This window comes from Rattus norvegicus, chromosome 13, assembly GCF_036323735.1.
Source record: "Rattus norvegicus strain BN/NHsdMcwi chromosome 13, GRCr8, whole genome shotgun sequence".
Classification (NCBI taxonomy): Eukaryota; Metazoa; Chordata; class Mammalia; order Rodentia; family Muridae; genus Rattus; species Rattus norvegicus.
In genome coordinates this window covers 64,457,866-64,473,381 of record NC_086031.1, presented here as the reverse complement: position 1 = coordinate 64,473,381, position 15,516 = coordinate 64,457,866, and the positions used below count along the sequence as shown (strand labels likewise).

Genomic DNA, 15,516 nt, shown 5'->3' with positions numbered 1-15,516 from the left:
TGTCCTTTTCTGACAACTAAGAAGTGTCTCTATTGCGCTTCCAAATTCATTTCCCTCCTAAATTGCTTCCCTTGCAGAGCAGGTCAATCATAATTACTTCTTTGGTTCTTAGATAATTGCTACTTTCAACCAAACGGAGGATTTAGTCAAATCTATCTACTATTCTTTATCTTGTGGTGAAGAATGCTTGATTTCTTTGTAGGCCTTCTAAGGAATGCCTGTTATTTTTACCAATGAGGCTTTGCTTTCTTTACAGGTACATGTCAACCTTGTACTCCCACCCTGATTTTCCAGAGAAAGGTCCTGAGGAGATTAATGAAGAGCTAATGAAAAATGTTAGCCACAACCCTCTCTTACTTCTTACGCCACAGAAAGTTAAAAGATATGTTGAGTCTTTATGGAAGAAGAAAAGTTCTGGCCAACCTGTCACCTTTACTGACATCTTTGGAATGTTAATAGGAGAAACACTAATTCAAAATGTAAGTTGTCATCAAGTGATAATCCCTTTAATTGTAGTAGGCGATGTAGATTATGTATGATGTTTGGCACCAAAGTAGATTTTTGTACAATCTACTTTGCTCAACTTATTTCTTCAGTAGTGTATGTGCTAAACATGTCCTCTCTGCCGGATGTTACAGTTCTTCACTGCAAACCAGTGTCCATCACCAACTAACTTAAACTATTTTCAGTTTGACATGGGGAAGAACTTTTATATTGTCCTTTGGAAAAGTCAAATTTCACAGCCATTCCCCTCTGGAGTGGTAGGACATTGAATAAAATTGAGACACAACCAGACCATGTCAACTACAGAGGTCAATGCTAGCAGCCAACCACTGAACTGAGAACAGGACCCCATTTGGGGGAATTAGAGGAAGGATTGAAAGAGCTGAAGGGGCTTGCAACCCCATAAGAACAACAATGCCAACCAACCAGAGCTTCCAGGGACTAAACCACTACCCAAAGATTGTACATGGACTGACCCAGGGCTCCAACTGCATATGTAGCAGAGGATGGCCTTATTGGGGCACCAGTGGAAGGGGAAGCTTTTGATCCTGCCAAGGTTGGACCCCCAGTGTAGGGGAATGTCGGGGTGGGAGGGCTGTAAGGGAGGGTGAGTGGGGGTAACACTCTTATGGGGGAGGGAGGTGGGTTAGAGGGCTTATGGATAGGAAAGTAGGAAAAGGAATAAAATTTGAAATGTAAATAAAGAAATATATCCAATAAAAAAAGTAATATTTAGGTGAGATGGTAAGACTATGCATTGCTTTTGAGGGGGATGTGAGTTCAGTAGTCAGCACCTACATCTGGCAGCGCACAACTGCCTGTAACTCCAGCTTTAGGAGGAGCCGATACCTCTGGCCTTTATGAACACCTACACTCACATGCATATATCCACACACAGATAATATACATATGCATATTTTACTTTTTATATTCATATTTTAAAATAATAGAAGTGGTAGAAAAAATACTCTTTGCCTAGTAAGAGTCAAATAAGGAAATGGATCATAGGAAACAAATGTACTTGATGTGTCACCAGAGGGTGACATTTCATCTGAAGATAAAGCAGGAGAGACGGGACAACCTGTGCCAGGGACACCAGCTGAGAGAATTAGTTCCCAGAACTATAGCTGCCAAATCTTCCCCCACTTCAAATGTTGACACAGTCCCCAGAGATTCAATTGTTTTAGAATACAGACATCTATTTCCAGGGAGCTTTCTTTCTGTTGTCTAATCGAGACCACAGATTGCCAGAAATAATAGGACTTCGTTTCATTATAAAAAGGCAAGCGATTTGGTTAGACATATTATTTCAAATAGCTTTTATCTGTGTCCATGTCTATGTATTTAAAGCCACCTTATTCTTTTTGTGTGTGTGTGTGAACAGAGAATGAGTACGACCTTGAGTAGCTTGAAGGAAAAGGTCAGCGCCGCCCGGTGTCCTCTGCCTCTCTTCACCTGTCTCCATGTCAAACCGGACGTGTCAGAGCTGATGTTTGCCGGTATGTTCCAGTTATCACAACATCCCTCGAAATGGAGAGTTCTAGTGATTTTTATTTACAGACAAAGCCATAATCAATTTCAGTTGCTAATCATAATACATTTTCTGTAACCCGGGACTGTTTGAAAATATAAAAAACTGTATTAAGTTAAGTGATTTTTCTGGTTCAAAAGTAGTATCCCGCCAAACTCTATCTGATGCCCCTTCTTTTAAGTGAGAGAACTGGAAGGTAGTGCTTCAAGAAGTCAGTTACTGAATGATCCCCTTTCTGATGTCTGCAGATAATATGGTGCCTGGTGTTCTTAAACCATGCTTATACTTCTGACTAAAAGCAAAATGCCTCACCTCTAAGGAATATGGTTCTACTCATGTCCTGTATAGTGTCAGTTCTTGGGACTGAAAAGCAAAATGCCTTGCCTCTAATGAGTATGGTTCTACTCCTGTCATGTATAGCTTCAGTTCTTGGGTGCTGTGAAAGTCCATCATGTCTCTGGGGACTCAGAGACCCAGCTGCTTCATGGACAGTGCAGGGATGTCACGGACTGGATGTAGGGACACATCACTCAGTAACTTCTTGTTAAAAAACAACTACAGATTAGCACATATAAGTCCATTAATTCTTTTGTAATTTATGTCTCTCCTTTTATTTTTCTTAGCTAAATCCTCTCATTCAAGAATATTTAATAGTTTATATAAAAAAGGTGATTTGTTCACTAGTGTATAAGAATTTATTAACGATGTGAATCAAAATGTTTATTGTGCTTGTGGCTTCCAGAAAGAACTATTTACATTTATGGTTTTAATTCACGCTTAGTGGATCCCAGGGAGGTAAGCATTTTTTAACTTGGCTTCACAGGAAAGCAAGTAAAACCGTAGGAACACTGTGTGATTTGTATAATCACCATGAGCCCAGTGCACAGCAGAACTGAGAGCTGATTTTGTAAAGCCTTTGTTCTTTTAATAACCTCATATTGTCTGTTTACTGACCTAGTTGGGAGGCAGATTTGACGGGCTTTCAGGGTCACCCCTCTCCCAAGCACATTGTTCTTGTCTAGAAGAGCTTGTCATTTCTTTGGGAAATTTACAGTAAGCATCAAAGAGATGGCAAAGGACCACACTTATCCTTGGGTATACTGCCATCAGCGTCTTGTCGCCTACATTCTTTCCTTCATTGTTTCACAATGTTTTGACAAATGCCTGTGATAAAATATAGGAAATACTTCAATCAGTGGCGAACCCTAATGAAATCTCTGGGACATTTTAACAAATTTGAGTGTTCTCTAAAAGTTGGATAAAAAAACTCAGTCTTCGAGATCTTGAGGGCAAATAGCATTTTGTATATAAAGGTGAATTTAGTTACTGGGCTGTCAATGATGGGATGGAGGCATCTATTCGGAGTAAGCATTTATACCTAACAGCACTAAGAACCACAGCTTTGACCAGGATGTAGTTCATCAGGGATGAGGCTTTATTATATGAAGGAATTAAGTGCTATGATGATATACAGCCCCTCTACAGTTACTTTTTTGGAGGAGACTTGGAATTTTGGGGACCGGCTGATACTTTAGCATTCACATTCTAGTGAGAGCTTGAGGCAGCTGGAGAAATCATTACCCCATAGGCATTGAGGTAAGACCAGAAGAGCATGAGAGTCTAATTCGTCAGCCTTGGCTTCTATGCTGAAATCTGACTGGCAGGTCATTTAATCTCTCTCAGGCTTATTTCCCTCACTGTTTTAAACATTATTAGTCATTACCTTTACCATGTGGAAGGAGTTACAATGACAACTCCTGGTTTATGCATAAAACTGACAGTTGGGGAAATACATATTCTATGATTGTTCTTACAATAATAGAATGACCTTTTTCACAGGGTCAACTGTTTTCTCTGAGATTTTAGTTGACAGTCGTTGGCAAGGAAAAAAATTAACTACAATAAGAACACATAGTTATGTGGACACTAATGGCACAGCTTCCTTTTATCGTCAGTCTGGATGAGTCTGATCTAGATATGACGCTCTGAGATGCTATATGCCATTAACCTTCATTGCTAAGCCTCCGTGATAAGGAGGGTCAAGTTGTGTCTTCCATTAGCTATGGGAATCTTGTGCTTAGATAAGATGTTCTGAGTTGCATATCGTGACTTTTCAAGTAGCTTGACTCAAGTAATTAGCAAAGAAAGAAAGAAGAGCAAAAACATGTCTTATGTTTATTATTTAAAAATGCTTTTTCATACAGAACAGAAAGGCTGAAATAACCAGTGAATTATTTTCTAGAATGCTGACAAACCCAACCAGCTAAGAGAAGTTTATCAAAAACTGCTTCACAAATACCAGAGAATGTTTATCTTCCTTCTTGGAATATCTTTAGACGATTTTTCCTTTGGAAGGTTTTCAACAAATGAATATTAGTGTTTAAACCATTAAATTGTCTGACTCCTCCACTGTGTTCCATTTCTAAGATTTAAAACTACATTTAAGACTTTCCCATGGGTGAATAAATTACATGTGCTGAGTATGACTTATGGCTACAGACTAGATATCATGATGAATTAATCAATTTTGAGACAAGGTCTTGCTGTGCATCTCATGTTACCTGCCTTAAATTTCCAAGTTGTGGGGATTACAGAGATATACCACCATGCCCTGTCTTATGCTAACTTTTAGGATCAAAACCATAGTTCTCAAATCCATTGTCTTTCTTCCAAAAGTATAATCTCATTGAAGGCTCAAAACTAAAAACCTGGGCAGATGAACAATGTACATCTAAAATATAATTGTTGGGGTGTATAGATATGACATAGGATAACATTGCATATCTTTAGTATAATCATAAAAATACTATACTAAATACTATACTATGATTGAAATAGGATTCAAGTTAGACTAGAGGCAAAAGTCATCTTTGAATAGGAACCGTATAGAAATATTTATTAAAAAAAAGGTGTATTCTAGGGAGTCACTAAAACTCTTGAGCTCCCCATTCTGGAGCCTAGGACTTAAGCACACCTTGGTGGAGACTAAATCTCTATGAGAAATGCTTTAGTGCTGAGTTAGGAACCATTTGCTCTCCAGCTGTCTTTACTTAACTTTATGATAATGGGAAATTGTTGTTTTGGGGATGGGCAATTAAATTAGTAGGCTAGTGTTTTTGCAAAAGTTTTTCTTGCTATTTTTTTTTTGAGGGCCTAGAGAGATGGCTCAACAATTAAAAACACTTGATTTTCTTGGAAAAGACCTGGGTTAGGTTCCAGTATCTACACAGTGACTAACAATCATCCTCACTTCCAGTTTCAGAGGAGCCTAAAACTTTTTCTGGAGCTTTTTCTAGCAGGCATACATGTACTACGCATACATACATGTAGGCAGAACAGTCATACACAAAAGAATAAATCTTTAAAAAAAATTTTCAAAGCCTCTTGGTAACTGGAAGGGAAAGACAGTAGAAGAAGAGATGATTCTTATTTTCAAATTCAAATTGAATCACTGGGATGAGATCTTGAGGCCGGGAAGACACTTTTCAAGAAAGAAACAAGTAGGAAGATGTTCAAGGTCAGTCCACTATGATGACAGCTTTCACGGGGTCAAAGTTTTTAGCAATCAGGGAATTGGTCAATCAATAGCGCAGTTGTCTGGGCTGTGATAATGTAGTTTACCAAATAAGTAGGAGAGGAGGGAAGGTAATTTTTTCAGACAGGGCCAGTGGGAGGTGATGATAGAGCATCTGAATGTAGTCCTGAGCAGGAAGTGGGAGTGAGCAGATGGGGGTACAGGGGGTAGAGAGCAAGGCTGAAATTGAAATTTATGAGTCAGTAGCTGGAGAACTGGGGCTGAATAACAAGAGGGAGCCTTCAGCAAGGGGTGGAGGGGAGATCTGAGCTTTTCAAGATGTCTGTCATCATGATGTATAAGCCCATAAAGCAATTAAGGAGGGATCAATCAAAGTTAAGGGAAAGAGGAAATTCACATGAGGTCCCAAGACAGTATTAGAAATTGAAACACTGACATAGGAGTTTGCCAGGTATCCTCTGCCTCACTGCTAGTCTGGTCTCACCAATGCCACATTCCTCAGTCTAAAATAGGCCTCTGTCATTTGGAGTGTGTGTTGAGGCACCATTCAGCTTAGACTTGAATGAACCATGCTATCCATCACAACTATGATTTTACAACTTCCTTTTTGAAAGACGCTAGTGTTTTCCCTTGAGTAAACAGTACAGGCGAAGTAGGATTGTTTTCTTAAACGATAACATTCTTCTTGGAGGTTCAAATGCGTGAAAGTTAACGTTGTGCTCATAGTTGATATGGTTCACTATCCCCATGGAGTCCCATAATCAAACAGCCTGGCATTTGTCAAATAGGAGGGGTCACCATTTTGACTGAGATAGCTAATACAGGAAGAATACCCTTTCCCAAAGTGAGTTCAGATCAAGTGTTACCACAAAAGAGCTTGTGATTGTTGTGATCGTTTGCACTTTGGTTATTGAATAATATATTGGAGACAATATCATCTCACAAAAATAAACTGAGCAAAACAGAGGTGGGGTAAGATTAGGAGTTGAGATGGGGCTAAGTGATGTTGGGGTTTTATAAAGAATTCCTAATAATGACCTCCAGCTCCAGATAGAAAGAAGCAATTAATTGCAGAAGAGAAGAGCAAGGAGAGGACCTTGAGAAAATGGCCTTGATTTCTGAGGAATAGCAAGAGAGCTTTCATAGTCAGGGTGTGTGATAGAAAAGTTGATGGGAGACTGTTCAAACTGGGCAGATGGAGAGTAGGCTGTCTTTCAATTCAGAGCATAAGGAGGCAGCTTTAGAAGGCCCTCAGTTGGCATTGGTGTACTGTGATTTCTGTTTCCCTATGTTTATTTTGATCCTAGTTAGGCGGGAATCAGGATGGGGAACACTGAGGGAAAGGAGAGGGTTGGGACATTTTAGGAAGTCACCATGGAGATCCGGGGAGAGGGAACAGCATTCTGTGTAGTACGGTGATGATGTTATTTCTAAACATGTCTCAGGATAGACCATACAGCACTTGGCTTTTCAGACGTGAGCTATCATGTTAAGTCATAAAAGATGTTAAAGTAAGATTGGCGCTGTGCACAGTGGTGCTAAGAAAGGAAGCCAAAAGGAGCAGTAAGTATGGAAAGCAAGAGTCAGATCCCAAACATTCTTTTTGGATTCATTAAAATGTAGATCACAATTAGACACGGGGATGCCCTGGGCAGACCACAAATATTACAATGGCTGCTATTAAGTGTATTCCATGGCTTCCCCTATGCTTCCTACATTTCTTAATTCACTGGGACTTTAATCTTACAAATCATCAACTGATTTTATTCATGTTAAGATTAGGGAATTACGTAGGCAAATGGTTGGAACTGGAAAATATCATCCTGAGTGAGCTAACCCAAACACAGAAAGACATACATGGTATGCACTCACTGATAAGTGGCTATTAGCCCAAATGTTTGAATTACCCTAGATGCCTAGAACAAATGAAACTCAAGACGGATGATCAAAATGTGAATGCTTCACTCCTTCTCTAAAAGGGGAACAAGAATACCCTTGGCAGGGAAGAGAGAGGCAAAGATTAAAACAGAGACTGAAGGAACTCCCATTCAGAGCCTGCCCCACATGTGGCCCATACATATACAGACACCCAATTAGACAAGATGGATGAAGCAAAGAAGTGCAGACCGACAGGAGCCGGATGTAGATCTCTCCTGAGAGACACAGCCAGAATACAGCAAATACAGAGGCGAATGCCAGCAGCAAACCACTAAACTGAGAAAAGGACCCCCGTTGAAGGAATCAGAGAAAGAACTGGAAGAGCTTGAAGGGGCTCGAGACCCCATATGTACAACAATGCCAAGCAACCAGAGCTTCCAGGGACTAAGCCACTACCTAAATACTATGCATGGACTGACCCTGGACTCTGACCTCATAGGTAGCAATGAATATCCTAGTAAGAGCACCAGTGGAAGGGGAAGCCCTGGGTCCTGCTAAGACTGAACCCCCAGTGAACTAGACTGTTGGGGGGAGGGCGGCAATGGGGGGAGGGTTGGGAGGGGAACACCCATAAGTAAGGGGAGGGGGGAGGGGGATGTTTGCCCGGAAACTAAAGAATTATTATTACGTATTAAATAAATTAAAAAAAAAAAAAGAAAGCCTCATGGTGACAAGGTGAGAAAGAACTGTATAGAGGACAAGCATCAGCTATTGGGCTTCACCTGTTACTATATAATAACATATCAGAGCTGTCTAACTGGAACAAAGAATACATTTATGAATCTCGAAAAAAAAAGATTAGGGAATTAGAACCGGAGGAGATAGGCGATTTATTGAGGTTATGAGCACAGTTAGTGAGCCTCAACTTAGGGTGGCTGCCAGACTGTCTGCCTCCAGTGCTGCTGTCGTGCAGTGTGCCTAACTGTGCCGGTCTTGATATCTTTGCTAAGAAATCAGAATCATGTTTTGGCATTATGGTTGGGTCTTTAGAACAAATGATTAGCAGAAAAAAAGTTGAATAAAGGTACCGGGCATTGGACCCCATTTTATTAGAGGTTTGATTCACTATAAAGAGTTTGATTTCTTTAGTCTCCTTAGTGGATTTTATGTCTGAGTTAGACTTAAATTTTTACAGTCTTAAATTTAAGACTGAAAAGAAGTCTGAGCTTTTATAGAAAAAAGGTATTCGTTGTGTGCCAATTGGAAGGGAACTTTTTATATTGTCCTTTTCATCTGTTTTTCTTCCTCTATCACTACACAGTGTCATTTACTTAGTAGGGATTGGTTAATTTTTAAAAATAGCTTAAATAAGTAAAATTAATCAATTAATCATGGTGCTGTTAAAGCCATTATTGACTACGTGTGTTACTATGTCACTTTTTTATTAATGAAGTGTCTTGTTTCTAAAATGCTTTTAGATTGGGTAGAATTTAGTCCATACGAAATTGGCATGGCAAAATATGGTACCTTTATGACTCCTGACCTGTTTGGAAGCAAATTTTTTATGGGAACAGTTGTAAAAAAATATGAAGAAAACCCCTTGCATTTCTTAATGGGTAAGTGATTAACACCCTCCCCTTCCCTCCCTCTTTCTCAACTGTTTTAAATCTGGATGCATTTTAAGTTACTCTGTGTTTCTCCTTTGTTTTAGGTGTCTGGGGCAGTGCCTTTTCTATACTGTTCAACAGAGTTTTGGGAGTTTCTGGCTCACAGAATAAAGGTTCTACAATGGAGGAGGAATTAGGTACTGTAAAAGGCCTGGGCTGATGAAAAGCTACACTGATAGTTAACTATACTGATAAATCACACACATATATGTGGAGACCATTAAATCTTATAAGGATTTTAATTCTAAATGTATCTTACTTTATTGAAATAATTTAAGCATTTCCTAAAACTCATGTCCAAATTATTTAAGTACTGTTATGGCATTGTAGTTGAGAAGTTTACAAAGAGCACTCCTTGTTCCTAAGAATAGCTTGTACCGGGGCAACCCTATTCTTCTCTAGCCTATTTTATGATACTAATTCACACTACAACAGCAAAAGGAAAAGGCAGACAAATGAAGTCATGTCTTGTAAGCTAAAATGAATGGTTTTCTTTAAATCAAGCATCCTGTGATAATTGAAAAATGAGTGTTGTAAATCTTTAAAAAGTAGACAACCTCTAGGTGAACTAGTGGCTTATATTCATTATTAAAATAGTACTCTAGGAATATGTTTTCCTGGGTGAATAAATTTGCCTTACAAAGAAAAGTAGAGTATACATTAATGACTTGCCTAGAGGCTTGTGATCTATATCCAGTAAGCACTGTGTTTTGATGGACTTGGGGAAGAAGTCATTGAAAGCTGTGTTAAAGTTTTTGGGACAAGGATGTGGTTCAATTGATAGAGCACTTGATACCCTGCAAAATCCTGCCTTCGGTCCCCAGGAACATAAACTAGGCATGGAGCACAAGTCTGTAATTCCAGTACTCACGAGACAGTGATAGGAAGATGAGAGATTCAAGGTCATCCTTGGCTACCCAGAGTCAGAGAATTCCTCAGGACTCATGAAATCCTGTCATAGAAAGAAAACAAACAAGAATAATGAATGAGTGAATTTGGGGCTAGTGTATCAGGGATCGGGGATAATTACCTCCTTTTTTTTCTTTCCCTGTTCATAAAACATACAGATCTGTTTGGAGGACATGGAATAAAAAGAATAATGTTTTCAAAATAACCAATCCTTTTTTTAAAATGTGTTTATGTAATAGGTTTACTGTGTTTTTTTTTTTTTTTTTGGTTTTTCTGTTTTTGTTTTTGTTTTCCCTAATATGTTATTTTTCCTTTGGCTATCACGGGCAATGGCTATTGACATAATGAAGCTTTATGTGCAGAAGAGAATCTAATTGTAACATGGCATGGAGTGCCACACATGTCCTTTAAGTAGGAATGTTTGTCCTCCTGAGAGAATTTATTTCAGTTGTTGATAGTTACATAGAAGGCATGCAAGCATTCGTTAGCCTTCTCTTTAAGAATATCCTTTGTTCATTCAGATCATTCCTAAGAGAAAGTGACTGTACCATGTCATCAGCACCAACTATTTCTAGATACTCATGAAGTCAAGCAGAAAGGATAGTTGTTGCTGGTAGTACTTGCTGTCATCCGAGCATCCCTACGGTAAGGGGTGGGCAAAATGGAACCAGAGGTGATCTTTAATACAGAGTCACCACCTCTTCATGGTTAGAGTAGAATCAAAGTACATAAAGAGGAAGGACTGGGAGGCAGCCTAGTGGTAGAGTACTTATCTAGCATTTGCGGAGCCCTGGACTTGATCCCCATACTATATTGACAATAGCAACAAAGCAGGGTTAGCCACCGTAAGATCATAAGATGGCACCTAACCGTAGTTTTACAGAAAGCTCTGTATCAGCCTGAGCTCAAGTATAGGGATGAGGTAATCGTGCTTGGTTTATTTTAATGGCATCCCAGGTGGACGGCCTGTTCAACTTTAGGCTTATGGAAGCCACACAATCTTTTCTGAATCACTGGAGTCTTTTCTGAATTACGTGAAGGTTTCTAAAAAGCTGGGTGGCCTGCTTCCTGTTTTCTTTCTCTACTGAATAATCCTGATAACTCAGGTTAATTATTATTTTTTTCCTCCTAAGGCAGGAAGAGAATAGGGCTGAAATTACACATCAGAAGGTGGGCGAGACAATGGACACAGGCTAAGGAAAAGGAAGATGTTTACAGCGCACAGTGCTGAGAAAACTCTGTGGAGAAGTCCCCTTGGGGCCAGCAGTCTAGCCACTGACTGTTTTGTGTCAGACTGAGGGCAATGGATATTGTGTACTTGGACTCCACTGGTCAGCAGGAGGCATGTTACCTCAGATTATGTAAGGGTTTCCAGAAATGAAACCGAAGAGGTGACTGAGGGGACTCAGGACTTCTGGGTACTACTCCATCCTTTGACTAAACGGGGTCTCCCTTTTTAAAGGGCACCCAGAAGGGGCTTGTTTGCCTGTTCTTTTACTCTGTTACCTTAGCAAAGGTTTTAAGGTGAACTGGACCCCAATTAAATAACTTTAAATGAAATAATTTACTTGCCCAAAGAGGTTTTTTTGGTAAATGTACAAAATTTTGCTACTAAAATGAGCTATGTAAAGACAGGAGTTCAGATAAAACCAATCAAGCTCTGAAAACATCCTTATAAAGCTAATGATGAAATTTTCTTAAATCAGCATACCAAATCCTGCTAAAGTAGAACAAAAGTGAAACCACAGAGACAGACAAGAGAGAATGTTTAAGGAAAGAAAAGAATACACAGCCGTAGGGACACCCAAAGTATATGACGGCTGGGGTGAGTCTTTTCTTGCCACCCACCTCTGCTATGCAACATAATTGCTGCGGCCACAGTTATAATAGGAAAAGAGCAATCACATTAGCTTTTGGGTATTTTATTTTGTTGAATTTTATATTCATATCTAATGCCAGTAAAAGTAAAATGTAACCTCTGAGGAATTTACTGTTTTCCTTTATGTAACTCCCATGCACCTGCCATGTATGTGAGTTTAACAAACAAGGAGAGAAACATGGGAAGTCTTATGCCATGCCCCTGGGTTTTCTTTTCTTTTTCCTTCCTTTTTTTTTGTTTTTTTCTTGTTTTATTTTTTATTTTATTTATTTATTTTTTTGAGCTTACATTTTCCCAAGTTGTTCTATGAGTACAATTGCTAAATTTAAATCGAGTGTTTTGAAATTGAATAAAGAAAAGTAATTTTTTTCTATTTGCTAGCAAAGAAGAAGATAAAGTCACTACGAAGAATAGTTCGCAGGAACCCACAGAAAGTCTAATTTTTCTGCAAAGAGTAATCATGAGAATAATTGTCAGGTTTCTCAAAGTAGATGCATTTCCCCTGGAAAAAGGATGATGGGTGGTTGTATCAGCGTTTACCACTTTGTTCACGTTAAGGCTGTGCAGTGCCTCTTAGCTTTCATAGCTGGTCTTAGTATGTTTTGAAAAAAGACCACAAATTATTCACATAATGGAAACCAACAGATGGTTTCAGTGTTGGCAAAAATCGGAGGTTAATTGAAGTGAATACGTGTTCTTCATGTTCTGGACACTGTATAGTAGACCATTTGTAGGTCTGGTTTGTGTCCTTTATTCTTCATAAACACTGCTTAAAAATGTAATCAAACAGTTATTAAAGTTGCAGTGAACTCATAAAAGCCCTTTCCTTACAACTAGGAATAGATAAATTTACACTAATTATTTTTGTTTGCTGGGATATTATTTTATTATTTATTGATACATTTTTTTTAAGAACTAGGGAGTCTGGTAAGTCTCCAATTACAACACTAAGGTTAAAGTTCCATGTAGACAAGTAACTGCCTTCTTTTGTTTTGCTCAGATCACGTCTTTATAGTTGAAAAAGAATGAGACCTAGTCTCACCATGTAGCCCTGGTTGGCTTGGGACTGGATTTGACAACCAGGCCAGCCTTGAATTCACAGAGATCTGCCTGCCTCCAACTGTGTGCTGCAAGTAAAGGCGCACACTGATACTCCTTCACCTGCCCAGTAAATTTAGTTGTGATTTTGATCCCTGAGATGCCTCCATGATTTTGTCTTCTTTCCACAGAAAATATTACAGCAAAGCACATTGTGAGTAACGACAGCTCTGACAGCGATGACGAGGCCCAAGGACCCAAAGGTGAGAGAGTAAGAGCTTCTGGGACAGTTTGAGCAGAGGAGGGGCGAGCACTGTCCAACCAACCCATCTCTACGTCTCTCCACGCTGATGAGAGAAGTGTCAGATTGGGGCCTGACCAGTGGCAGACAGGACTGTTGAATAGAACATGAAAGGCATCACATATTTCCCTTGCTTTTGATGCCTCATATATATTTGCATTACAACCGATGAGCTTGTCTGAGGTGGTGGCGATACTGAATTCTGTTCAAAGCCCGATTGACGCGCTGTACCTCAGTGTGGAAAGTGGGCTTTGGGAATATGTTCAGTGACTTTAACGCTAGTGTAATATCATCACTAGCGTTAAATAGTTGTTCACTTGTCTGAAAGTTCTGCCTGTCAACTTGTTCCTTAGCTTTCCGTGATGGTCAGTAACCCATCTCTAAGTAAGAATGCAGTAGTAAAATATGTTAAATTATCAAGACTTGTTGCAAATTTGACCTTTGGGTACCTGGGATTCGTTTGTATTGGGGCATGGCAGCTAGATACCAGTTTGGTGTAGGTCAGAGTGGTCACCAGGATGTTTGAGATGAGGGTGAAGGTGAGGAGGACGAGAGTGAGGATCAGAGATATTTGTTTCATTGTGGTATTTGTTGTTAATTAAAAATATGAGGAGATTGGATTATATCCATTACAACTTTCCAACAAAGCAGTTGATATAAATGTACTCAATAATTGAAACACACACACACACACACACACACACACACACACACACACACAGGATGAGAGAGAGAGAGAGAGAGAGAGAGAGAGAGAGAGAGAGAGGGAGAGAGAGAGAATGAAAAAGCATTTAGAATTGGAAGAATCTTCTCCCATTTGAGTATGATTGTCTAGAGTTTAGAAAGCAGAAGATTGCTTTGTCCAAAACAATGAATTCTCCCAGGCTTGGTATGCATTAGGGGATGCTTGTCTTCCTCTCCTTCCAATTATCACTAAAAATAAGATTCTCTTTTCGTGGCCAGGGTGCTCTTATTTCTTTATAAGACAAGTTTATGCAGGGCACAGAGCAGTTACCTCACACAGGATGTAACTGCACATGGCCGTGGTATAGGGAAGAATGTGCTGTGCCTTATGAACACACACACACACACACACACACACACAGAGAGAGAGAGAGAGAGAGAGAGAGAGAGAGAGAGAGAGAGAGAGAGAGAGAACAATAAAAATAAAACCAAAAACTGAAATCCAGCCTCCCTCCCGGCATCTAAGCCTTTAGCAGGGTGGAGCCAAGCTAGGTTTCAGTCCCATGTTGTCCATTTGTTCAATAGCCCCGCTTAACAGCTGAAGCCCTGGAAAGACCCCACCCCACAAGAAACAAGTCTCAATGCTAAAGTCTTCATTAGAAGTTCAAATTTTACTTTTGGCTAGCTCTTCAGACTTTCATTTTTTGTTAGTTTTTAATGATGGAAACAAGCCAGTACAAAGGGGTCACAAGCCATATGCCTAGCACTTTGAGAATAGTTAGTGAAGTCCACGAGGAGGACATAGCTGATTGTTACTTACTGAGTAAATCACATAAGTGACCAGGACATTTAGTCACTCTTCACTACTGGCCAGTTTTTGCGATTGAGAAGTTCCAAGAACTTTGAATTAGCTGTTTTGGCTTAGTTTTGTTAAGTTAGAGGTTGACCTTGTGAATATTTTTTTATTAGTTCTTACTGTTCTTTTAAAATAACTATTAAGAGAACCATTTTAGGTTCCACGAAAAATAGAACAGATAGATCATTTTGGTAAATCTCCTGCCCCGTTCTTTCCCAGACAACCTCCCCCCACTATAACTTGTTCCAGTGGAGTGGTGCCCTCTGTTACAACGATGCCCTTCGATGGACACAGCATGGTCTCTCTGAGCTTGTTTCCATGAGAGTTCCCTCTGGTGGTTAAGCACAATGTGGGTGATGTTGTGAGAAGTGTGTAGCACTGTAGTGTCACGTGGAGTCCTTTTACAGCTCTCCTAACCATCCCTCAGTTGGGGAAAACTCATTCTTGTGCTCCCTCCACAGTGTTGACTTTCCTGGAGAGGTATATAGTTGGAAGCATGCTGTCTGCATCTTTGTCAGATCCGGTTCTTTTTTCTCTATAATGAGGGCTTAAGTTACCCGGATGTCTGCTTACGGCTTTATGTATGTTTAGTATATATTTATTGGAAATTTTAGAAGTTGAATGTAGATACCCATCTCTCAAAACACACGGGGTGGTGGTGGGTGTCGAGAGTTGACTGGGCAGTGAAAAGCACTAGCTGCCCTACCAGAGGCCCTGGACTCTGTAGCACTTTA

General features: G+C 39.7%; 1 protein-coding gene across 1 annotated transcript in view; it reads left to right on the top strand.

The window, feature by feature from the left end:
• The window catches only part of Pla2g4a (phospholipase A2 group IVA), a 144,432-nt gene that overhangs the window by 98,971 nt on the left and 29,945 nt on the right, over positions 1 to 15,516 (top strand). Inside the window, exons 9-13 of the mRNA NM_133551.2 lie at positions 257 to 479; positions 1,889 to 2,003; positions 8,927 to 9,064; positions 9,160 to 9,252; positions 13,133 to 13,204. Of these exons, the coding sequence (NP_598235.2) occupies positions 257 to 479; positions 1,889 to 2,003; positions 8,927 to 9,064; positions 9,160 to 9,252; positions 13,133 to 13,204 (641 nt within the window). The remainder of the gene's footprint in view (positions 1 to 256; positions 480 to 1,888; positions 2,004 to 8,926; positions 9,065 to 9,159; positions 9,253 to 13,132; positions 13,205 to 15,516) is intronic.